The sequence below is a fragment of the Ctenopharyngodon idella genome, chromosome 16 (assembly GCF_019924925.1).
Source record: "Ctenopharyngodon idella isolate HZGC_01 chromosome 16, HZGC01, whole genome shotgun sequence".
Lineage (NCBI taxonomy): Eukaryota > Metazoa > Chordata > Actinopteri > Cypriniformes > Xenocyprididae > Ctenopharyngodon > Ctenopharyngodon idella.
This window is the reverse complement of record NC_067235.1, coordinates 12,824,388-12,851,137: the sequence shown is the minus strand read 5'-3', so window position 1 is coordinate 12,851,137 and position 26,750 is coordinate 12,824,388. Positions and strand designations below refer to the sequence as shown.

General features: G+C 36.9%; 1 protein-coding gene across 1 annotated transcript in view; it reads right to left on the bottom strand.

Annotated features, from left to right (window-relative positions):
- Positions 1 to 26,750, bottom strand: part of LOC127497465 (dynein axonemal heavy chain 11) — a 79,830-nt gene that overhangs the window by 24,619 nt on the left and 28,461 nt on the right. Inside the window, exons 42-66 of the mRNA XM_051865939.1 lie at positions 26,486 to 26,634; positions 26,210 to 26,360; positions 25,983 to 26,114; positions 25,130 to 25,303; positions 23,807 to 24,011; positions 23,286 to 23,451; positions 23,099 to 23,201; positions 22,014 to 22,253; positions 21,767 to 21,928; positions 19,202 to 19,395; positions 18,952 to 19,114; positions 16,469 to 16,592; positions 14,649 to 14,791; positions 14,376 to 14,537; positions 11,216 to 11,449; positions 10,161 to 10,307; positions 9,943 to 10,056; positions 8,408 to 8,551; positions 6,689 to 6,871; positions 5,800 to 5,901; positions 5,537 to 5,671; positions 3,833 to 4,006; positions 3,326 to 3,561; positions 3,080 to 3,202; positions 1,219 to 1,423 (exon numbers count right to left, since the gene is read on the bottom strand). Coding sequence (XP_051721899.1) covers positions 1,219 to 1,423; positions 3,080 to 3,202; positions 3,326 to 3,561; positions 3,833 to 4,006; positions 5,537 to 5,671; positions 5,800 to 5,901; positions 6,689 to 6,871; positions 8,408 to 8,551; positions 9,943 to 10,056; positions 10,161 to 10,307; positions 11,216 to 11,449; positions 14,376 to 14,537; positions 14,649 to 14,791; positions 16,469 to 16,592; positions 18,952 to 19,114; positions 19,202 to 19,395; positions 21,767 to 21,928; positions 22,014 to 22,253; positions 23,099 to 23,201; positions 23,286 to 23,451; positions 23,807 to 24,011; positions 25,130 to 25,303; positions 25,983 to 26,114; positions 26,210 to 26,360; positions 26,486 to 26,634 — 4,065 coding nt within the window. The remainder of the gene's footprint in view (positions 1 to 1,218; positions 1,424 to 3,079; positions 3,203 to 3,325; positions 3,562 to 3,832; positions 4,007 to 5,536; positions 5,672 to 5,799; positions 5,902 to 6,688; positions 6,872 to 8,407; positions 8,552 to 9,942; positions 10,057 to 10,160; positions 10,308 to 11,215; positions 11,450 to 14,375; positions 14,538 to 14,648; positions 14,792 to 16,468; positions 16,593 to 18,951; positions 19,115 to 19,201; positions 19,396 to 21,766; positions 21,929 to 22,013; positions 22,254 to 23,098; positions 23,202 to 23,285; positions 23,452 to 23,806; positions 24,012 to 25,129; positions 25,304 to 25,982; positions 26,115 to 26,209; positions 26,361 to 26,485; positions 26,635 to 26,750) is intronic.

The window sequence follows — 26,750 nt, the reverse complement described above, 5'->3', positions numbered from 1 at the left end:
ATGAGGTGTAGTTAGGCCTCATCTCATTTTAGAGAGTTGACATGCTGAGGCCTCCGCTCTTAGAGCTTGGCCATCTACTGCGAGCGTCGTCAGGCCTCCTCTCGCTACAGAGAGATTCCTTCATTGAGACCTCTGTGAGCCTCCTTGCATGGTATCCTATGCATGGGATGTAGTTAGGCCTCCTCTCGCTTTAGAGAGTCATCATGCTGAAGCCAAGCTTGGCCCTCTACTGCAGGCGTCGTCAGGCCTGCTCTCGCTATACAAAGTTTCATTCATTGAGTCTTCCCCTCGCCAGAGGTCCGCTTGGACAGCATCTGTGGATTGTAGGCTCTCTGTGAGCCTCATAACAAAATGTTCTGAGTGTGGGGCGTAGTTAGGCCTCGTCTGGTTTTAGATAGTTGTCATATTAAGGCCTCCGCTCCTAGAGCTCAGCTAGGCGGTAGGGTAGTATGCTAGGTTGTTAAGCTCTCTGGGAGCCTCCTTGGCTACTGCCCTTAATGTGGGGTGTTGCAAGGCCACCTCTCATTTTGAGAATGTTGTATGAGGTCTCCACTCTGCAGAGCTTTGCGGGCCAGTTAGCACTGAGTGTTAGGCTCTCGGTGAGCCTCCTTGGACACTGGCCTGAATAAGAGAATGTAGTTAGGCTTCCTCCCCCTTTGAGGCATCCTGTTGAGGCCTCCGTTCTTGAGAAGCTCCGGTCTATAATGTTGCTGGTGCAGGGGTGAGGACTCTAGTCTTTGACTTAGCTCAGCCAATAAGGCACTCATCACTTCAGCATGGCACCGTGGGTGTACTGTTCCCCATAGCGCCCTCTAGGGGATGCAACGTGAGTTCCCATTCGAAAGGGAACATCTCAGGTTATGCATGTAACCATGGTTCCCTGAGAAGGGGAATGAGATGCTACGTCCCTTTGCCATGTATTTCTACACATCTCCCTCAGGCAAGAATTGGATGACGTATTTCACAGCTGCTCTTTTATGCTTTTGGCCGCACCTGCTGTAACGTCATGGGCTGCCGCCTGCCAATGTCAAGTTAATTGTGTTTAGACTCATGCTTCAGACATCGGTCGTGCTGGAGGCATTCCCCATAGTGCCCTCTACGGAACGTAGTGTCTCGTTCCTCTTCTCAGGGAACCATGGTTACATGCGTAACCTGAGACATTTATTTAGCTCTTTATATATTGTGTATAAGATATTATAAGTGACTTCTGTGACTGACCTTCATCTTCTCCAGCTCAGGTCTTTCATGCGTGACCACCTGCCCCAAGAGCTGTTCCTCCAGGCCAGTGCGGGTCACTGTGAAGTTTATAAGTGTGGTCTGGGCCTGCAGCTCCGGGGGGAAGTGAGGGTTGGCTTGCTTAGTGTATAGAACGAGACGGAAACCGCTGTTATACTCACACTCCTTATCACCCAGCCTGATGTACCTGTGGAAACACCACATTGTGTTACGCATGCATTCAGGGCACGCCTACACTAAATCGTACTAAGCAATGCTCTGTGAAAAAAGCTTGACATCTACACATCAGAAAGAGTCAGAAAGCGTATTCCACCCGCACTAGACACCAGTTTCACTAACTGCCTAATTGAAGCAAACAGAAAAGAATGACAAATGCTCCCAATAGCCACCACAGGCAAAGGCGTTAAATAAAACTGGAAGATGATATTCCCAGCAGCCAATATTTATCCCAATCTGCATTTCAATTAAATCAGGCCTGGCTGGCCAAACGTAGCGGCTTTTAATTTTTCCCTAATTACCCTGTGCCTGTCAGCCAGCGGCAAGAACTCTCATGCCAAAGGTTCCGCCAAGGCCCGGGTCCGCTCCGGCTCTATATCTTCAAAAGATGGAATTAATGTACTATTGATAGAACCATTACTTCACCAAATTAAAGTCCCAGCTGATGGATTGGCTCATGCTCCTCTGTCAGACATGAAAGGAATAATTAGTATTCATTACTTCACACTCTGCAACATTCCAATTATTAATGAACTTCAGCCGAGAAGCTGCACCAGATCCATCATGGCTGCCGTGGCTGGACCGGATTAATCACGGGAATGGACTGGTGTGTGGGTCAGGCGCTGGAATAAACTTGTAATCAAATTAAACATCGGGCCCCAGTTATGGGTCAAAAGAGTGGGACTGTAGGTGTCCCCGTAGTACAATACTACAAGGACAAAAGACTAGAAAGACATGATAAGAGGTGAAAAATTAATAACTCACACTGAAAAACAAGAAAAAAAAAACAGATGAGGTGTTGCATCTATTTACATATCTTAGAAATACCTGGAGAAAAAAAAAAAAAAAAAAAAACCTGATTATTTTAAATTATTCTCTTGAAGGATATAAATGTAAATAAGGTTAACAATATCTTCTATAATTCATTTACATTTTTTTCTGTTAACCCAAATGCGTAGACGTTCACTAAAAATTGAGTAAATTGAGTAATCAATGATGTATAAGTCTTTGAGAATATGATCTCTCCTTTGACAGACAGGTTTAGCTCAGCTTTGCTCAGTTCCAGTTTTTGCATAGTTATTGTGTTTTGCCTTTGTAGTGCAAAACAAAACAAAACCCAGTAATTATATTACATATTTAGTATTCTTTGTTCCGATTCAAATTGATACAAAATTAATCAACATTAAAACAATTTTAAAACTATTTTTGTCATAGTTACTGTGTTTTGCCTTTGTAGTGCAAGAAAAACCTAGATAGGACCCAATATAATGTTGTTCTCCCAGAGTTAAAACACAACACTCTGGCTGCCTAAAACTGATCCGTATTCAACACACATAAAGAAAAAGAGCAAACAAATGCACATTTATCAGCTTCTGTGAGTGCAGAATCAATACCGCTGCCTCCACCTCTATTCAAATCACACAACCCTAATTCATCTTCCATTCTAGTTTTCATACTACACAGAACAAAAATAGGGCTCTTCAGAGCTCAGTATAAAATCCCTAAATATCTATGCCAAAATCCTCTAGGCCAAAAGTATTTTTCTAAGTAATTTTTACTGCAATACACTCAGTGAGAGAATCACTGGTATAAAATAAGTAAAAATGACAGAGATGGTTGAACTTGCCTTCCTTTCTTTAAGGTTTGTCTTCCTAGCAGTGGCTCCAGGAGAGGGTCCACTCTCTCCTTGATGTTTTCAATAAGGACCACCTCACCACAGGCCAAAGCCTGCTCAATAACATCCAGATACCTGTACAATAACATTAACAGTGAAGTCCAGGACCAGACAAATCAGCCTCTTGACTAATAGCCTTTTATGTTTCTTCATGTTATTTTAAATAAAAAACCTCTGACCCAACTAAAATGATTTTACCCTTTCTGGCCATACTGCAGCACCCTCAGTTTGGGCCCATACAGGTTTCGGATCCACTTGCTGGCCTGCTGCTGAGGATCCACGATCAGAGGCCAGCGCTGGCTGGACATCAGGATGGCTGCATTTTCAACAGACAGCCGATCAGCTGGCAGGCCCTGGTTCTGCCAGCCTGCCACGGTGGCCTGGTCAGTCAGCGCAAGTACAGGGTCCAGACCGTCTGTCAGCGGGATAGGGGTCTGGATCACGAGGTGTGAGGAGAGGAAGACAGACAGTGATGCTATTCAATTCAACGCTCCATTGGAGTGCAGACACAGTAGTACAGTAACAGGATTTTACAGTAGACAGCTCAGGAAGAAAAAACCCCTCAAACTTTACAAGAGAAACGAGAGTTGGCAAATAAGCCATAATATATCAAATAAACTATCCCAAGTCTTATTTAATTATATTATGTGAGTAACAAAAAAAAAAAAAAAAAAACATAATGGAAATGCTGAACAGGAATCATACTTGGAGTTCTCGGAGGAAAGGAATCAGTATGCTGTGAAGGAGCTGGTGACGGTATGGCTGTGTGAAGTATCCAGCGTAAGAGACAAAAGCAGCAGCCACAAGCACATCACCGCACACGGTCTTCAGCTGAGACTCCAGCTCCAACTGTCCCTCTGACCAACGCACGTTTTCTGCCTGAAGTGAGAAAGATAAAAGCCACACTTAAAATGTACATTATGTAACAAAATATTGATTCAAGATGCACATCATCTTAAGACCAGTTAAAAGAAACAGCAAAATGGCTCAGAAAAGTTTAGAAAAGGTTAAGGTCCGATGTATTATCTTGTCCTTTTAACAGTTAAGGGGTTTTCCCATGACTAACAGTGCTGGTCAAAGCATTTGTCATTTGCGTCTTGTTCCGTGTTCACAACAATTCAGTCTTTTCAATGTAAAAGTCTTCGCTATACTGACTGACACACTCATAAAGACAGTCTTTGCCGCCATCTAATGGTGTGAAAATGTAACTTCAGTTGCTGTTCACGGTCAGGGACTATTTTTTCCCGGCGGAAGGAAGGCTTTTAGTGACAGTTTACTTCATGAAAGTTGCATTGATACATATTTTTGGCTTAAATATTTGTATCGTCTGGTAATATCAAGACAAAATGATTGAGACAAATGAGAAGAAACATTTCAAAGCATGTTATAACCTCAAATCTAGCCTTCACACCCAGATATAAACCTCACTCTTGTCTTAACCCATCTGCAATTGATCAAACACAGACAGAACATGAGCGATAATGTATACAGTCACAATTCACCTAAACTGGCTTTGAAAGTTTAGTTACATTTTCACTCAGCATCAATTTAGCACTCATTTAAGACTTCAATAATATCGCAGAGATGCTCCTGCAATGATAAATCTTGTCTGACATTGCCTTTGCAGGGGCAGAGCTTCTAGAACATGTCGCATAATAAATTCCCAGACAGTTAAAAATCACTATAATTTTAGCCTAATGCATTATGGATTGCTTGGAATATCACTCAGTCCTGGGTGAAGCGTTTTTAATTTCCAACAGCTGTTAAGGCTTTGAGGTAAGTTAATGATTACATATAGACGGGCTGATTTATTAGTCTAAACACTATTGCTTCCAGGTCAATGGCATAAAGACAAATCATTTGTCTTGATATGTTTAAAAGCCAAGCTGTCCTATTGTAGCCCTATTCATTTCTCTGAATAAGAAAGTCGAACATTTTAAATAAAAGCGCTAAAAGAAACATTATGTTATTATTTTTCACATTACCAGTGCTAAAGATTTTAGATAACCTCACGTGGATATATATATATATATTATATATGATTAAAGCTACAGGGAGTGAGAAAAGAGAAAACCATTTAAAGTCGGGCATGTACACACAAATCCAGTTCATCCTTCATAAACCAATTATCCTGATCGCCCCATTCAGGAAAATAGATAGCAGATGAATATGTGCCCTTCTTGTTTCGCTGTCCCGAACTGGCCTACAGCCATCTAGCCCCTTGCCCAGATCAATGGTGCATTTGCCGTGGTGCACCCCTTCCTTCCGAGCGCTCAATCTCAGCGTCTGGCCAAACATTTAAGCCATGGCCACCTCCCCTTTGAATGAAGCCAAACTCATGTTGAGATTAGGTCTGCTGGTGCACTCTCCTATAACCCCAGACCCTCTCCTCTCACAGCCGGCCAGTACCTGCAGGCCTCCCACCAGCCGATTGGCCAGCTCAATGGTCTGGCTGGTGCGTGTCACTTCCTCCTGGCAGCGCAGTTTCTCAGCCGCCGCCTTCTCAAACTGAGCTGTTAGGCTTTGCAGATGCCTGTCCAGATCCTGTCAACACAAAGCAACTATGAGATACAACTACTTTATATCTTAATATTAAGTATTATTGACAGGTTATGGTGCATGGATGGCCATTTTTAATTTTATTGTATAAAATAGAGAACATTTTCACTTACTTCCAGTTTCTTTCTAACACTGAGCAGTTTTGCAGTAGCAGCTTCCAGTTCAGTATTGGCTTGTGCCAGAGCCAGACGCTTTGGTGCAACCTCACAATAAACCTGAAAAACCCAACAGACATTCGCTTTCCTTACATGGACACATTAACGAAATCTGAATTCTTGAAATAAATGATTGTTTGTCATTTTGAAGCTAAAAACCACTTTGCGTTATAGAAAGTTACAGCTCAATATTCTCAAAATATTTCCCGAAGTTTTTTTTTTATTTTTTATTTAATTCTTTATTACATTTATAAGTTAGATTTTTTTTTTTTTACATTTGTTATTTAAAATATTATTAAAATTAATAAAATAATTTTCATTTAATTTAAATTTCTCAAATTGCATTGATATCCATATATTTCAAATATAAACAAAATAAATAAGCAGATTTTATAAAATTAAAAGTTAAAAGAAACTTTGACTTTGGAATATTACAGCTTAATATTTTTTCAATTATATTTTAAATTAAATGTATAAGTTTTTTTTTTTTTATGCATGTTATTTAAAATTAAAATTAATAAAACAATGTATTGAATTTAAATTCCTCAAATTGAATTAATATCTACATATTTCAAATATAAACTAATTATAAATAAATAAACGAGTTTAAAAAAAAAAAAAACATATTTTGAATATTTCAATTTTTTGATTATTTTTATAATTCTTTATTGATTTTATTATATATATATATATATATATATATATATATATATATATATATATATTTTTTTTTTTTTTTACAAATCTGATCATTTAATTCAATTGAATTTAAATGAATGAAATTGCATTAATATTCATATTTAAGTACTTTCATGTGTTTTTAGTCCTGTTCGTCACACTTCCTCACCTCATAGTAGCGCACTATGTTGATGGCCCACGCACAGAGGCCTGCAGCTGCATAGGACTTGGTCCGGACGTGATCGGGGTGGAACTCTGGGTTTCTCAGGTATTCCTGCTTCACCACGCTCAGACAGGGCTGAGGGATGTGCTCTTTATCATAAGAAAGTAGTGCCTGCAGAAAGTCATCCACCTAGAGAAGAAGAGAGTGATTATATTATTATATTAAAAAAAAAAAAAAAAAAAAAAAAAACTATGACGTTTTCCTATTTTTTTAAAGACTTTATTGAAAAAAAATATAAAAGCGGTAGTGTATTTTGTGTTTATACGTTATTCATAAGTTTGGGGTCGGTATGATTTTGTAATGTTTTTGAAAGAAGTCTCTTATGCTCACCAAGGCTTCATTTATTTGATCAAAAATACAGCAAATATTGTGAAATATTATTACAATTTAAAATTCCTGTTTTCTATTTTAATACATTTTAAAATGTAATTTATTCCTGTGATGGCAAAGCTGAATTTTCAGCATCATTACTCCAGGCTTCAGTGTCACATGACCCTTCAGAAATCATTTTAATATGCTGATTTGGTGCTCAAGGAACATTTATTATTATTAACAATGTTGAAAACAGTTGTGCTGCTTAAGATTTTTGTCGAAACTGCAATGTTTTTCAAGATTCTGTGATGAATAGAAAGCTATTGAAAACTTTTGTAACGTTCTAAATGTCTTTACTGTCACTTTTGATCAATTTAATTCATCCTTGTTGAATTAAAGTATTAATTTATTTAAAAATCTTACTAACTCCAAACTTTTGAATTGCAGTGTATATATTATGGAAGCTTGTTTCTGCCATGAAATAAAAACAAAAAAGGTAATTGAGACTTTTTAAAACTCACAATTGCGAGTTATAAAGTCAGAATTGCGAGAAAAAAAAGTAAGAATTGCGAATTATAAAGTCAGAATTGCGTAATAAAAACTTGCACCTGCGAGACAAAAAGTCAGAATTCTGATTTTATATAACACGCAATTCTGACTTTATAACACGCAATTGCGAGAGAAAAAAAAGTCAGAATTGTGAGATAAAAAAGTCGCAATTACCTTTTTTATTTTTTTATTTAGTGGCGGAAACAAGCTTCCATAATATATAGCTCAGTGCATTAAGATACAAAAATACAAAACTAATTTAGATAATTAATTTAGAGAAATAAATTATATATTAGCTATGATGCTTTATTAGGAAAACACAACATATTTAAGTACATACTAAATTGCACAAACATTTTATTGAAAGCCTCTTAAAATAAAATGTAAATGCACAAACACTAGACCTAGAATAATCTGGGATAAAATGTTGCACTGAAGGGCACAGTAGTAATAAAGCACAGTTATGACCTTTTTCATTCCTGGGTCGTTCCTACTTAGGACTCAACCTGCAACCTCTGAATATGCATTCTAGTTCTTTATCCATCTGATATATCACACAACATACTTTCAAAAGCCATCTCCTCCCCTTCATGCTGACCTCATAAATCAACCTTTCCCTAATATTTCCATTTCTATCTCATGTGACATGTATTTAATATTCTCTCACAGAAGTGCTTTCATAACATGGTGTATTCATGACACTGTAGCATGTTAGCGGGGTCTGCGGGTCAAGGGCTGGTTGTGGATTACACTAGCATGATTTAGACAGCACTGGGTGTGTTGTTGTCATAGAAATGCCTTTACCTTGCCCATGAAGACTCTGGCAGCCTTCCACCCGCGGTCTTTTGGAATTCGCCCGCGTGGAGCCAGCAGCACCATCACAGCCGCGGTGACGTTAATCACAGCCTCCGGGGGATTCGGGAACGTCTTTAACTCTGTCAGATTTATCTAAAAGAAACAAAAGAAAGAAGAAAAAAGATCTTTTATGAACTGCTAATTGAGTAAGTGTTAACCTTTAAACCATCAAGTTCAGGTGACACAAATATTTGAACAGGTTGCGGCTTTCCCACAAATTCACCTGCAATTACCTTGTAAAACAGCCATATTTCCACTTCAGAATGATCCAGAAACGATTACTAGAATGTTCTTAACACAAATGTAGTGTACCATTTCATTTTGTCCTTATTATCAGTCACTACTGCTAAATTTACCAGTTCTCAGACCATAACTCAACATTTAAAGGATTAGCTCACTTCAGAATCACTTCAGTCAAAAAGAAATTAAGGTTTTGGAGGAAAACATTCCAGGATTTTTCTCTATACAGTGGGGTACAAAGGGTGGAAGGTCCAGTTTCAGTGCAGTTTCAAAGGGCTCTACACGATCCCAGACGAGAAATAAGGTTCTTATCTAGAGAAACGATCAATCTTGTTGGAAAGGTCACGCGCGATGTAGGTGGAAGTACCACGGTAGGGCGAAAAACTCCATCTCATTTTCTCCTCCAACTTCAAAATCGTTGTTTTACCTTTTTTTTTTTTTTTTTGTAAAGGGCGTTTGGCTTAATCTTTGCACATTCGCTTTGTAGACACTGGATCGGTACTTCCGCCTACGTCACGCATGACCTTTCTATGTGATTACGTCATGCGTGGTGGATTGCAGAGCAGAGCAAGATGAGCATTTGTGGTTAAAAAGTATATACATTTTTTTTTTTTTTTTTTTTTAGAAAATGACCGATCGCTAGACAAGACCCTTATTCCTCATCTGGGATCGTGTAGAGCCCTTTGAAGCTGCACTGAAACTGCAATTTGGACCTTCAATCCATTGTACCCCACTAAAGTCCACTACATGGATAAAAATCTTGTAATATTTTCCTCAAAAACCTTAATTTCTTTCCGACTGAAGAAAGAAAGACATAAACATCTTGGATGACATGGGGGTGAGTAAATTATCAGGAAATTTTAGTTCAGAAGTGAACTAATCTTTTAATAAATGTAAAATGTTCATTATACATAAGAAACAGAAATATGAATATACTGAAACATTAATTCTTAATTTTAAACATACACCTATTACACACACACACACACACATTTTTTTAGGATTCTTTGATGAATAGAATGTTCCAAAGAACATTTATTTGAAATAGAATTTTTTGTAAGATTATAAATGTCTTTACTGTCACTTGTGATCAATTGAATATGCCATTTCTGAATAAAAATTAAAAAAAAAAAAAATTCTTACTGACCCTAAACTTGGTAATCAAATGGTAGTGTATAAAGTGTACATTTACACAAATTGTAAAGGTTTTTTTTCCCCCTTCTTTTTATTTTTTTAAACACTACCTTGTTTAGTGTTTGGAGAGCATTTGTAGCCGCCTCTAAAGCAGGCTCAGCTTTAGCCAGATCACGTTCACATTCCCTCAGTCTTCGTGACACCTCTGCTTGTATGGCAGCGACCTGCAGATGAATACACACTCTCATATGTAATATGGAAATATTAAAGCACCATCTTGATATTCAGTAAAGATACATCTCAGATCCTCCAGCTTTGGTTTATCTACCTTTTGCTCCTCTAGGTCAGCATCTTTTCTCTTCTGACTCACTCTTTCTGTCTGCAGGCCAATCCTGGCCATGAGAGCCTCAGCGGCCTGGTTCTTCAGCGTCAGCTCCACTTCCTGTGAGTTCAGCTTGACGGTCAGATCCTCAACCTGATGTGAATATATGATGTTTACATTTAGTATAAGATAGTCTCTTAATTATTCATAATTACCTTCTAGAAGCACTGGTTAATACAGGAAACAGAGTTCTGTTCTTAATCAACTATACGACATTCACATTTTGGGGTCAGTAAGATTTATTTATTTATTTATTTTTTAAACTATGAATATTTGTATTCTGCAAGGACACAGTAAATTGATCTAATGTGACAGTAAAAACATTTATAATATAATTCTATTGTGTTTTATTACTGTTTATTATGTTTTTAGTTGTCGTTGTTGTTGTTTTGATCAAATAAAATAAAAAAATCTTTCAACTTTTGAATGGTAGTGTAATTACAACAAAATATAAATATAGTGGTGTCCAAAAGTTTGAGACGAAAATCCTTCTATTTTGAAATGTTATAATTTAAAAATATTTAATTTCAAATTATATTACTTTGAATTGATTATTTTGAATTGACAATTAAAAAGAATATGCATTTATTCATTTATTTACATATTTATGTCTCTCAGACATTTGAAGGTAAAATTTCACAAATTTCTTTTGGAACACTTTCAACCAACACATGATCAAATTTAATCTCATAATCAAAGCTCTCCAAGACCTCGCAAACAGCTTTTTATGACTTGCTGAAAGTTGTAAAAGCAACTTTTTTTTTTTTTTTTAATCTAGATTCCATTATCAGATAAAACCTCTGCAACATTTGAATACTAAACACTATATCACAAAGGCAAGCAATCATCAGACTATCAGACTCAAGGTTTATGAGTCCCTCAGCCTTCAGTGAGTGATCCTGGGCATATTAACTAGCAGTAACTACAATTCCACGACTCCAGCCTTGAGGAGTCTACACGGGTCGGTTAGGAACTCTGTGGTGCTGATGAGTTGTACACACCTGAGAGGCAGTCGTCTTGAGTTTCTGAAGGCCGGACTGAAGCCTGCCATGTCTCAGATGCAGTTCCCGCTCTCTCTTTTCCAGCAGACTCTCGTAAAGTCTCAGCTGCTCCAGGAAGCTCTTGGGCGTGCTGTAGTTGTGCCTCCTCTCATTGCGGCAGTAATGCTTGCTAACCTGCTTGACGCTCGTGTGAGCGTGGGCCATGAAAAGACTGATGGATTCCCGAACGGTTGGCTGTAAAGACGAGAGTAAGAGTGGGGAGAGAGGGACCTGTTCGGATTAAATGCTCTTTAACATCCTCGGCTGTCAAGGGCCCTGAAATATCATCTTCATAAATCCTGAATTCATCTCCCAAGTTTGTATGTCTTTTGCCGGCTTCTGGACTTACTCAATCTGAAATTTAGGTGCAGGACGCTGGAGGAAAGATTAAGCAGGTAGAGGGCTGGGAAAATAATGGCCTGAGGCTAGTGACACCCTGTATAAAGTAGGGCGAGTGTTTATGTCACATGGCTTCTAACTTTCTGAGACTGCACGTTGTGTTTTGTTTATTGGTTATTTATGATGCACACTGCTGTCTGATGACTGACTCATTTATCAGACTGTTAAAGATCAATTCAGACAAAGGCAAATGCATTTTAAAAGATGCAAGAACACAGATCATAATTCACTGAAAAGCAATAAAACATGTACATGTAACTGGCTGGCAAGAAAAAAAAGAGATGGTTATAAATAAAGACCTGACAATAATGCTATTTGATAAACAGCATACGGAGTTAAATGCATGTAAATAATCCATCAATCTCTTAAACTCAAAGGTCACTGTTACCTGTGTCAGAAATGAAGCACTTTTATACTCATAAACACATTAAGATAACAAATGTTGCACAAAGTTGGGATTTGATCACAAATCTAATCCAAGAGCAAACATATAGAGGATAAATAAAAAATATAAATATTTATAATAATATAAAATAGTAGTGCTGTTAAACGATTAATCATGATTAATCGTATCCAAAATAAAAGTTTGTGTTTACATAATATTTGTGTGTGTACTGTGTATATTTATTATATACATATATAAATGCACACACATATTTATTTAAGGAAATATTTACATATATATTTATATATAATTTATATTATATATAAATATAAATAGTTTATATATAAATATAATATATTTTTGTTAAATATATACACATGCATATCTGTGTATTTAAATATACATAAAAAAATATACACAGTACACACATATATTATGTAAACAAAAACTTATTTTGGATGCGATTAATCGTTGACAGAACTAAAAAAAAAAAAATAGTTCTATTGACTTTGAGAACTGAATAGCAATTCAGTAATTTAAAAGTTTTGAAGTTTCCAAAGATAATACGTTAACATGCAAGTGTGTGTATGTGTATATGTATATATATATATATATATATATATATATATATATATGAGAGAGAGAGAGTTAGTTAGTTACCGGTTTGCATTTACAGTGTTTTGATGCAGTTTGCAAAGTAAAGAAGATGTTTGTTGTGCAATTGAATTTTTTTTTTCTCATCCACTCAAATTGCTGAGTTACACAAAGGCCTATAATTTATTTTACTTTCCTTAAAGAGCAACTGAATGTGTTATCTACAAACATTATGAGATTAACTGTGATTACATATTTTAATTGACTGACAGCCCTAAATTCAATACTCCAGTATTATAGTCCAACACTGAGTGAAATACACAAAGAGGAAACAAACCCACAGCTGGCCAAGAGTCAACACACACACACACACACACACACACACACACACACACACACACACACGTCTGTACAAACTCCAGCACACGCACACAGTCTGGCTGAAACAGCTGTGGCTTCTCTGAGGGTCAGTCTGTGTTTATTAATCACTGTTGCTTTATTAGCATAAATGATCCTGCTTAGTGATCGTTCCACTGGTGCAGAGAAAACAACAATGCCGCGAGAGAGAGAAACTGCGTCTGTCATTGAGCTCACTGTGCATGTGATCAGCCATTTGTCTTCACTTCAGAGTCGAGCTAATGATGAGGAATCTGGTGCAGATGTAAATGTGAGGAGAGAACACTCATTGAAAGAATTACAGTGTCTTTTAGCCTTTTACTTTTTCTGTGTGAGATGATAAATGAAACTTCTTTTTGCTAAGCCTATTGAAAGAATTAAAACGACTTCCTGTAAACTATAAATCAATATGGCATTAAAAAACTACCAAACGAGAATTAAACATTTTTATTTATTTAAAAACAGAAAGACTAGAAACACCCTGTTTCAACACTGTTAACCAAATAGTTCAACCAAACATGTAAATTATGTCATAATCTTGCCCTTTGCTTTTATAATATTGAAAAAAGTATCCAACATGTCTGCTTGTCATATGGGATTGGAACGACATGAAGTTGAGAATTTAGTTTTATTTTTGGATGAACTGTGCCCTTCAGGCCCTGATATACTTCAAGAGAAATCAAAGAACGAATTGGTGTGAATTTCGAATGAAATCAAGCCAAAACTAATTCTGTTTGGAGTCCATTTGGGGAGTTCGAAACAGCTTGCCAAAAAACACCTTCAAGCTACCATTGGTCCATGGGGATTACATAATAGGCGCCCTTTTTTTTTTTTTTTTTTTTTACATGGAAATATTCTCCAGTTTATGTCTTCTGTTCAGTCTGTCGAGGTCACGAGTAACATGAACACAGTGGAGAGCTGCTTTATAGAAGAAACTGAAGTTGTAATTCTAATTAAAAGTTTTTTGAAAGTAATCTATTTTATAAAGTGCTACATAAATAAAAGTGGTGTGACTTGACTTGACTGCAGAGCTGGAGCAAACATATTCTCTGTGACCAGATGCTTTCTTAACTGCTGTTTTCTCACCGCTTTCATTTTTGTTGTGTGTTTGTTATGCTGTATTCACCTAAATGCCGCTCCCAGCAGCGTGGGCAATGTCGGGATGTTTGCCAACAGCGAAGAATGAAAAAGAACTTTACCGTGAGTACATCGGGGCCTTTGGGATATCCCATGAGTATGCAAGAGCTGTAGCCAAAACTTTTACAGGCAAGGAGCATTTATAGATGAAGTACTGGTGTGGAAATCCAATGAAGCTACTTCCACTGCCAAACTGGAGCTCAGGTTTACCTGAATACTTGGGATGTCCTGCAGGAACTTCAAGCTGACAGACTGGAGGGCCTTCAGGGACCATTCCTGGAACCAGTCCAGAGTGGTGCAGTTCAGCAGAGCTGGGAAACGCCGGGCACGTAGACGCAGGCTATTGCCTACTGGAGACATGCAGAGCACGACCTACACACACATACAGTATGCACACACTGTAGACACTTTTCTATGATCCAAACAAGATATGCAAAATAAATCTAATACGTATAATAAAAGACACAATCATTGTAGTGAGACCTTGAGTTGTTGTCGCACTCGATTCATAAAAAAGCTCCAGCAGTTCTCATAGTTGTCCAGAAGACCAAGTTCTCGCACTTCACTCCTCACAGCTTTCCGAACACCATCCACCTCCTCTTCACTCAACAGATCTGGGATCTCACCTGGAGTCAGACCGCCACAGAACACATTCATTTCATTTGAACGGGTCACATACATGCATGTATTTACACAGCTTTATATTGAGCAAGTAACATTTAGGAACTAATAGGTAGGTGTTAGTAGGTAGATCTAGATAGGTCTAGATACAGTAGTATTTATCAAAATACAAATACAAAATGTAGAGCGGGGACTTGGTTCTATACAACAGTTGTTGCACAGTTGTCTCAAAGTTGAAGCTGATGAACATGAGCTTGCAGGGGTGGGTTTAAACGGACTAAATTATTGGAGAAATTTTCACAGGATGGTGTAGTTGTGACATTTTAACTATGCATGATGAGGTCAAAAAATGAAAAATGAAACATATAGATTTTATTGTGAAAAATTCATTCATGCATAATATGCATTTAGGAAACAGATAGGGTGATTTTTTCCCCCGATCCCATTTCGCCCTCTTCTTCCTATAATTTCCTGTCAACTTTCCAATTTTTCTTTCAAAAAAAATGAAAAAAAAACAAAACAAAAAAAACAACAACAACAACAACAACAACAAAAAAACAAACATGCCAACTTAAAAATTAAAACTAAAAAAAAAAAAAAATAAAAAAAAATAAATAAATAAACAGCATTGTTAATTGAAATAAAATGAAATAAAATAAAAAAAATAAAATAGAATAAAAGTTTTGTACAATTTTAAAATATAAATAAACTTAAATTGAACAAAAATTTGAAATGCTGCCTTGGCAGCTAACTGAAATAAGTTTAGTTAAAGTACTAAAATTGCTAACTGAAAAAAAAAAGGGAAATTAAAACTTAAAACTATTTAGAAATATTAGTAAAAAAAACAAAAAATTAAACATCAATTAAAATGAAAATGAAAATAAAAATAAAAGCTCATTTAAAATATTAATAAAAACAATTATTATATATAAATAATACTAAAATAACACTGCAACTAAGCACAAATATGGGTTAAGTCATTAATTCATCACATTAATTACAGTGAATTAAAATGTTCATACAGAATTTTTCAGAAGTAGTTAAAAATGTGAATTACTTAAAGCTGCAATGCGCAATTTCTGTGCCTCTAGCGGCTTCAAACAGAGTTTTAATCTGTTTGTTTGAGTGGCCTGACATTACATAGGCTCAACCAATCTGTTTGGCTGAACATTGGCAGACGGAGGGGGGTGTAGGGAAACTTGTTCGAAAACAGTCATCATCCTTGCCACTAAATTAATTAAATAAAAAAAAATCTAATTCAAAAGGTAATATATAACTTTATACAACTTGAAAATGGAAGTTACTATACTGACAAATAATTGCTATTCTAACAAACCTTCCATGGCATCTAGGAATAAACTCTCTCTGGTGCATTTAAGCATTAACAATTACACACACGTCAGTTAAATTATGTTACATTTGTTAACTCAGATGATCTGATGCTTTATTCTGGTTCAAGCACTAAGCGGGTCTCCGACCTCTGCGCTTGACATCAGTGACAGATGAGAGCCACCATCTGTGTTCTGGGGTCTTGATCCAATGACACGCAGGCCTGTTCCAGTCACCCTTAATCTACTTCACCGGCCCCACTCCATTTACATATGTTTCCCATTCATCAGACTAATACACAATGAGCCCCCCCGTGGCATGTATGAATGTGTGCGTATGCGGGAGGGTCTAACCTGACGAGATCAGGGTGCTGATGATGACGAGAAAACTGTCCTCTGGGATCTGAGCGTCTGTGAGGAGCAGGATTGTGGGTATGTTTTTCACCCCCGTCTTCATGTACAGTCCAGCCAAATCCACCTGAAAATACATGAGATAGTTTAGGACTCTAACAAAATGGGGGAGCAAAACAAATTTCCAAAATCAGTTTGAGCTGTGGCTGAGCGATTAAAACATTCAGATACATTGAGTTATGGTGCTCATGTGGGAGATTTGAGTTCGAATCTGGCCCACACCATGTCCAGATCCCATTTCGCCCTCTTTTTCCTATCATTTCCTGTCACCTTTCAGATTTTCCGAAAAAAAAAAAAAAAAAAAAAAATCTCCAAAATGAACATGTTGGCACTTCTACAACAGCAAGTAAACTGACAGGCCTGTCAAAATCCCTACAAATAAGTCTACAGTGCTACAAGGTTGCGGTGTATAAATTTTTCAGTTAAAAAAAAAAAAAAAAACTAATTATTTTAAACTAGTTTATTATAAGCACGTGCTGCAGTTACTGTATGTTGTCTGCCACTTAAAATGCTCAGCTCTTTAAAGGATTATTTCACTTCAGAATTAAAATCCTGATAATTTACTCACCCCCATGTCATCCAAGATGTCTGTCTGTCTTTCTTCAGTCGAAAAGAAATTATTGTTTTTGAGGAAAGCATTGCAGGATTTTTCTCCATATAGTGGACTTTAACGGCTACCAATGGGCTCTGCGATACACCAATTTACGTAATCACGTTGGAAAGCTCACGGGTGACATAGGCAGAAATACCGAGCAAGTGTTTACAAAGTGGATGTGCAAAGACTAAGCAAACGGCCTTTACAAAAAAGGTAAAACAACGATGTCATACAATTTTGACGTTGGATTGAGTTTTCTGCCCTACCGCGGTACTTCTGCCTACGTCACACGTGATCTTCCCAACGTGATTACGTAATGCGTGGCCCAGCTAGTGCAAGATGAGCATTTGTGGTTAAAAGTACATATTAAAAAAAAAAAATAAATATTGAGAAAACGACGATCGTTTCATTAGATAAGATCCTTATTCCTTAGCTGGGATCATGTAGAGCCCTTTGAAGCTGCACTGAAACTGGACCTTTAACCCGTTGGTAGTCGTTGAGGTCCACTATATGGAGAAAATTCCTGGAATGTTTTCCCTCAAAAACCATAATTTCTTTTCGACTGAAGAAAGAAAGACATAAACATCTTGGATTACATGGGGGGAGGTGAGTGAACTAATCCTTTAAAGTCGATGGATCATTCATCAGCTGAAAAAAAAAAATTGATTCCAACTGTCTGTGTCGTTATAGCTGTGGTGTGGACTTCACTATTCTCATCAAATAAAAACAACTTTTTTTTCTCAAAATTTTATCGTTATTTGTGTGAACAGGACTTAATATGCAGCTGTACTGTAAGCCATTCATAGGTTGATTTCCTTGAACAGCGGAAAAACTACATGTTTGTCCAAACCGTTGAACACAAAAGGAGTATTTGGAAAACCTGTACGAAAAGTATAATTTTTGCAATTGCATCTGTTGCTTTTAGCAGCAAACTTCAACTTTAAAAGGTGCAGTCACTAACGTTGTTTGGTCAGTTTTTGCAGGCAAGATCCACTCAATTCAATAGGAATCCATGTGATTTGCCCACGCACATTTCTCAATGTGTCCAATTTGGTTGAAAGCTGCTTGGTTTAAAAGTGATTTCTATGTGAGCTGTCCTTCATACATTGCTACACTGTTGACAACAGACAATGGACCTTTTTGCCCACAAAATTTAGCCAAAATGTTGCTAATGTGACCACACATTAACAAGGGGGTAAAAAAAAAAAAAAAAAAAAAAAAAAAAAAAAAGTAAGTTGTTACACTGAGACATGGCTCTCTTTTATACATACTCTCTTTTAGGCCAAAATGTAAGACTGCGCATATACATATATGCACAGAATCAGGATGAGACCAAGATGAAGTGTCTTTTCATGATTATGTGTAGAGGGCATCAAACAGTGAGTGTATAGAGATCAATGCAGCTCGGCCAACTGGCCTCAGATTTACCACACACTGATGAATGAAATGATAGCAGCGGCCTCATCAATAGGGCATTGAAATATTTGCCTTGGTTCTTTAATAGGATCTGGCAATTACTCCCCATTGCATCCGGGCAGGACTAAATGAGATCGATGGAGCCGGACGGGGTATTGATCAGGGAAAGTGTTGTCTAAAAGAAAGCTTGATCTCTGGTAATGAATCACCGCCATTTTAGATTTATCCTCACCTAACTGCAGCGATGGGTACTATGATTTGGGCAGCTGATGTGGGTTATGATGGTTTGGCACATTATCATAGTCACATTTGTTGTGGTTTCTGCTGTATGTGGTTTTCTAATTTTCATCTTGTATGACATTGATTATATTTTGCAGCCAGAGTCTATTGGAGTGAACTCTGTGGACGATGTTACCTTTAGGTCTTGTATGCTGTATCCCTTGCTGAGGGTGGGCTGGAACACTTCCATGTTGGAGAGGTGGGCGGCAAGGCGGGTCAGGCTTTGTTTGCCACTGCCACCCACACCTACGAGGAGGGCGTGGCCTCTAGGACATGCCAGGATGCGACTGATCCGACACCTGCAGAAACCAGTCAGGAAAAAAAACGTGTGTAATTACAGTTAAATCTGTATTCACTAAAGCATACACTGCAGATGTAGCACTCACACATGCTGCATGGCTTCCTGGAACAGCACCAGGTTCATGGCAGGGTGGAGCTCATTGTAGCCACCCAAAGCCTCATTAAGGATACAGCTGAGCTGCTCCCATCCAGCTATGGGCATGTATGAAGGTTCTGCAGATCCCACACTGCTGTGCAGGTATATTAGAGGCTCCTGCAACACTGCTTCTTCCTCCATTTCCTTTGAGAGACATGCAGAAGGCAACTACATTAGGCAACTAACAACAATATTAACGGATATATTTTTAAAATCAGATATCAGAGTGTCTATAGTTCTACTAATGACCATTTGATAGCTTTAATGTGAAGCAGCAATCAGAATAGTTTGGATTTATAGTAGTTTTAGCAGATACCAAGTTTTGTTGTGTGTATTTTGCTTTTCTTCATTAGCTGCTAGGGGTGTAACGGTACATGTATTTGTCCCGAACCGTCAAGGTACAGACGTCACGGTTCGGTGCATACAGTCAGACGACGAAAACAGTCAGTCACAAGCGATCCACACTCCAATCCAGAAGGGGGCGCGCGCAGTAATGCAATGCTGTTCGCTAACCGCCACAACAGGAAAAAGCACAGAAGAAGAACTGACGATCTGTTTACGCGTAATCTCGCAACCTCTCCTTCTTAATTGTTTAATATATGTTTAAATACATTTGTCATGTAAATGATTATGTAAATGATTATATTTCAAATAAAAATAATACTCAAATAAAAATAAATAGCAACTGAATTCAATAGTTTAAGCTCTGTTGTTAATTGTAACCTTTAATGTGCAAGAAAGGGCTCCCTGTATTTAGTTTAGTATACAGTATAGATAATTTTTTTTTTAAAGAAAATGTTAATTATAATTGAATTTATTTAGAGAGAGACCATTTTTTTCAATTATACTCCTTATATCGTTATACTCCTATTAGCTACATTTACTTGGACAATTTTTATTTCAATTGGAATGAAATTATTCCGTTAATGAATCCGAACATAGTGTTTACATGAACGCTAAATAAAGTGATCAGGTTGATATGTCACAAGCTTCAAATTGGATTTGATCTTTTGACATGCGGACTGCACGAATACAAAGTTTCCCACTGTTGGCGCATACTAACCATCATCCTTTCATCGCTTATTTTCTTTGTTTTAAAAATCAGACTTAATATATTTGTCTATTTTGGGTCCTGATTAGGAGACGATAAGCACTTTATGCAGTACTGCCATAAAAACACCCCTTCCCAGACCCAAAACGAGGTGTCTGTGGATGAGAGTCCGAAGCAGAGGACTGCTGGGACGACATTGTCCTGCGGCACTTCACAGGCGATGAGTGGAATGAGAATTTTAGAATGACACAACAGTCAATTATTACACTGTATTCAACAACAACTACAGCTCGTTCCACGTGTCATACGTTATTACGCCATTTCTACATCATTGTACATGCATGTACAGAACTTTCCAGTTTTGGTTTTAAATTCGAGCAAATGTTTACATGTACTATCGAACGGATTAGAAAAGGTTTAAACCACCCCTTACAATCTGAATGATTTTTCAATCGGATTTGGCCAGTTCATTCAGATTGATGTGGTTACATGTGACTTTTTTTTATTCCGATGGTGCTACTAGTCCGATTACAAATGGATTATTAGGGTCCATGTACAGTAAACACAGCTATTGTTATTTATTTCTTTGTTTTTTATATTACATTATTATATTAATGTAATATATTATTCACACCTACAATCTCTCCCTCTCTCTCTCTCTCTCTCTCTCTCTCTCTCTCTCTCTTTAATTCATTTGAATTCATTCAAATAAATGTAATCTTACAACGCTACTTTAGTTCACTTCAGATCTAAATGAACTTTAGATAAAATAACAAACTAAAATTACCATTATTTTCCTGTATATATCTGTTCAGTCAAATTTTGCACTGTATACATCCATGACAGCTTTTAACTTATCCATGCTGGCAATTAATCATGGCAATTAATCATTCGATGTGAACTATATAAATAATTTTAAAAGCACAGGCATTCAAAACTTGAGGGTCAACCATGGCACATAGTAAAATTATCACCAGCAGAATCATTTTAGGAGGGGATTAATGCACACATATATCAGATAATAGTTGTGTCTAAAGTGAATGTAAACAGGTGGGAGGGAAAAAAAAAAAAAAAAAAAAAAAAAAAATTCAGATATGGTCAAAAGATCAGATCTGTGCATTAACTGAAGCTTTAAGTGCATTAACTTAAGTCATTTAAGCCTTGCAGTGTAAACACAAAGTGTGGAAGATACCAATTTATTGAGGGTTCATTGAGTCATCTTGTATGATGCTACAAGTTCTCATACAAGCTACAATGGCCAGTTTCACCTGTCTGTCACAAATATGCTTGGAGAAAAAAAACAGCTATATGTCAAAAATATGTATTTTTATTATATGCATTTTTTTAATTAAAAATGTTTTCTCAAAAAGAACTGAAAAAAAAAAAAAAAAAAAAAAAAACCCTTTTTGGAAATAAAAAACAAGTTAAAAACAGCAGCAAACACATCTTGTTTTGCTGATTTACCTCTGAGGTTTGTCGTGCAATATCCATCTGAAACCTATGGAATAGCTGAAGGTCGGATGGTTCAGAAAAGCGATCTGAATATACTCTTCTGGATTCATGGATCCAAAGTCGAACCAGATCCGCACCCTGTCTAACACACTCTGGCCTGGAGAACAGGAGACCCTAGGTGCACATACATACATAGGTAAGTGTTGGTTAATTCAACATATTTCAAGTTTAAATGACTGAGCACAGAGGGAATACTTACCTGAAACAGCCGAGAGAGATCCCACAGGTTGAACAGACAGTAAAACTTGATGGAGGTGGGAAGGAAGTGCTGGAGTACCCGGTCATGGAGGGCTACGGCCGCTCTCACCACTGCTCGACCACTGCTCACCACAGCTGGGATGAACGGCAACCTCTGCAGGTGGAAGCCCAGGATAGGGCCAAACATGGAGCTGAGGGTCTCACGGCTGGGTGTGCTGACCGCCAACACTGTGAAATGCCTCTGATGAAGAAACGTGATTTTCATATTATCTAAAATAAAATAAGCTTTCTTTTTTACTACACTTTTTTTTTTTACCACAATCTCTTTTAATATAATTCAACATTTTTTTATCAACACATTACTCCCAGCGGACACAGGGTTCAGATTTTAAAACTGGCTCCTTTTGAATTCATGAGTTTGAATTTAATTGGCCACGACCCACAGGATATTGAATTGGAATAAAAGAAGGGAAAATTACTACTTTTTTTTGTTTTATTTTGTTACTCAAGCAAATAATTATTTTTGACTAATTATGCCCATTTACTCCTTGATAATTCATGTTTAATATATATTAACACAAAAATTGAATATATTTAATTTATTTGTAATATATATATATATATTAATATTAAATTAATATTCAAACAATTTTCACAACTGTAAAAATACAATACAACAAACGGTCCACAACATTTTATGCAGATATCTTTATGATATTAATATTGACATAATTTATTGCATTATTTATTGCATTATTTATTGATTATATATTAAATAAATTATTTTATTATTTTAAGCATTTATTTTTCACAAATATTCATTAATACACATTTCAACAGGTGGCATTAATAATATTTGCAAATTCCAAATATGTGGTACATATGATAACAGGTTTATATTTTGTATAATTTATACAAAAATGCATCATTAAAAACTACACTTAAAGTGTAGATTATTTTTAACTTCATTCCATTATAATTCTACTTGATAATAATTTTCAATTCTGTTCTGCATGCTGCACAATCCTGGTAAACGCGCAGTGTGTATGTGCAATAAAGAAGCTCCTACAGGAGAAACTCAAATACCTGCAGTCTGGGGTTAATTGTGAAACTCCCAGATGTTGGATTCATACAACAGACATAATGGGTGTTGTGTATGTCTTTCACTGTTAACTTTTGTCTGTCATACCTAGAAACAAGAGGGACAAATAATATTGAGAAATAGTATCTCTCCTAAGTGGAATAAATGAATGAAACTTTGATGCCACGTAACCAGTGCTTGTAATCCAGATGCTGGCGAATGAGAGCGTGTGGCTGAGAGGTCCCATAACTGTCCACAGCTGCCATGTTCATGTCATCAATGAAATAGATGAGTCTCTTGTTTCCAGGGGGTGCAAAACTCTTACCAGCCTTCCTCTCCAGAGGTTTCTCCAAAGCCCCTGATAATAATTGCAACATAAAGTGTTGTTTCAAAAGGACTTTAACTACAACATTTCATATAGCATGATTTTCAAAGAAATCCTATGACTAATGCAAGTGAGATTAAGAAGTTACACAGTGTTACAAACTGCTGATATATATTTGAAATATTATTGTCAGTCCATAAGGGCAGATTCTCTGAATTTTTTGACTAAAATATGTGGGTTGGAATCACTGAATAAACTGATCTATTATTACTGTACCACCACCGGATGGAGTGAAATTTTGCATATGGACCACAAGGAGGGGCTGTTCTACACATATAAAAACATGTTCTCTTTAGAGAAATGTGAAGAAATGCACTGTCACACTTACATTGCAGCATGGACGCAGTGGTATAAAAGTGAAGGGGAACTTTTGCAGTTATAAAGTTCTCTGGTAGTGTTTCCAGAAGGTTCCTGACCAGAGCAGACTTCCCAGTGCCTGCTCCCCCGACCAGCATAAGAGGCTGAGACGTCTCCAGCAACATGCCCATGAAATACTGCAGCCTGACCGTCTCGACTGTTGGGACTAACACAGCCTGTACACAAAGAGAGTAGGGGAAAAAAAGGCATTTCATCATTCAAAACATATTCAGCTAATCTAAAACAATAAATTAGCTCCACATTTAGCTCCAACCCTAATCAAACACACCTGAACAAGCTAATCAAGGTCTTCAGGATTGCTAGAAAGTTATAGACAGGTGAGTTTGATCAAGGTTGGAGTTAAACTCTGCAGGAAATTGGACCTCAGGGACAGAGTTGAGAACCCCTGGAATACATAAAGCTGTTAAAATTAAATAATAGTTAAGGAACCCTCATAAAAACAAACAAACAAACAAACAAAAAACTTTAAACCATTCCATTTCATTAATTTAAATACCTTTCAAAAGTTTGGGGTCAGTAAGATTTGTATTTATTTATTTATTTATTGATAAGAATCAATACTCTTATTGAATTCAGCTTTGCCATCACAGGTATAAACAACATTTAAATATATATTCAAGTAGAAACATTTAAAAACATCATACCGACCACAAATTTTTGAATGCTGGTGTATATATTATTGTTTATCCAATGTTTAATAAGTGATTAGAAATAAAAAGTTTTTTTTTTTAAATGTGCAAAAAATGATCAGAGCTCTTACACTATTACACCATTATTCTTAAATACTTGTATTTCAGGAAAATCAGTGGGATACTTTGCAAGAGCACTTTGACTGAACTTCTGTGAACTTTTAGAACAAGTTCTACAGTGAGACACGACAAACCTGTAGGTCCAGTTCATCACTATGACTACCCTATTATCAACATTAAGTCTTTATCTTCCAAGAATAAAAACAGAGACAATGGCCTCACACACACTTGCATAATTCTGATTACTTTGAATGGTAATCAGATCCAAAACTCCTCTGACTGCAGGTTCAGCTCATGATGGAGGGAGGTTGTTTTCTCTGTATCTGTTCACTGACCCACTCTAATGCACTAACTGCACTAAATTAGCATGCCATTATTCTGAAATTAAAGTGGTTCTCTGTGAGAGTGAAATTTCTCAGGAGAATTTTCTCAGAGGATCACAAAGAAATATACTGTGCTGTAAAGAATATGTTCACGCCATGTTGTTCTGTATGTAACAGGAAGTATTAGTGTATTAGTGTCACCTGCAAAGGTGTATCAGGGTCCATCTCAAATGCGGGCATCCTGTCAGTCCATGGCAGGAAGCGTCTAGAATGAGGATCTAAGTAGTAGTCAAAAACAGAACCCTGGACAGGAAACTTCACACTCTTCATCTCTTTGATCCACCACTGGCTGAACTCGGCCCGATAGTCATGGAGCTGTGAGAAATTATAAGTACTGTAACCATTTAGATTATTATTTGCTACATGCCCTTAATTTTATATATATATATATATATGTATATTCAAACATTAACAAAAATAACAGTTTTGTAAGCATGTTGTGTAGTTGTGCTTGGAGTCAATGGTTTTATTTTACTTTTAATTGTCCAGACATCATTTCTGGCCAGGGTGTCATACAAAGAAATTATGAACAAATGCAAAAATAAGGGAGAATGAACAATATATTAATAACTGATTATGTTGTAGTCAATGTATGATTTTTCCTGTGAGATTTTATTTTTCTATGCATTCTTTTTGCATAGTAAAATAAAACCTGTAGCTGTAGGTTGCCTTTTTTTGCCAAATAATTTTGTCAGATGAATACCTTAACCAAGTTTAGTGTTTTGCTCTTCCCTCATATTTAAAATGTTTAAAAAATATAAAATATTTTATTCATATTTTGATTGTTTACTCAAACTTGTAGGGTCATTGAAAATAAACATACCCCCCCGGACACCACTTTTGGCAACCACTGTATATATTTTATGTTTGGGATAATCTTACACTTTTCTATAAGCATGAGAAAATGTTTTTCTCAATTCCGGTTGAAGCGAAGCAAAGCAAAGCAAAGCAAAGCAAAGCAAAGCAAAGCAAAGCAAAACAAAAACCTAAATACCTGATCCTGGAATGTGGCTCCACCAAATGCCCACACACAGGCGAACACAAAGTATATTTCATAGAATTCTCGTGGAGAGTCTGCCAGAATGTTCTCAGGAGTTAACAGGCAATCCAACAGGGTGCACAGCGTCTGAGAGAGAGAGAGAGAAAGAGAGAGACATCAGTAAAGATTTAAATGCAGAGTATGGGCCTATATGAATGAGTATATCTGTGTGAATGGTATACCTGAACCAAGCTGTTCTCAGGAATAGGAATAATTGTCTTAAAGGAGCTTCTCATTTTTTCGATACAGCGAGGGACGTATTTGTCAAACAGAATGGTCAGGTGTGCTCTCTCGGTTTGTCTCTCCCTCCGATCAATCCAACTCGTAACACACCTAGACATGGAAGAAAAAGAGGTTGTTCACCTAAGTCTAAATCCTTCACAAATGTTAACCACTATGAATTAGATGGTATATATTTTGAACTCTTGCACAGAAAGTGAATTGAGTGAATTTCTCACAGGTTCCAGCTAAGCTCTTGGGCATTGATGTACAGGATGCCAGCTCGGGACACGGTGGCAGGAGTGGCATGTTTCAGGTGGCTGATCTCAAACAGTAGTCTCATCGAGGGGGTGAGTGGGATACGTTCATTATTAGCCAGAGTAAGAACCTGCACAGACATGCTCAACATAACTTTATCATTGCCAATATTCATAATTCATTGTTTGCTGCAACAACAATACAAAATTGTATTTGGTTTTGTTCAGTGGCGTGTTTAAATATTTC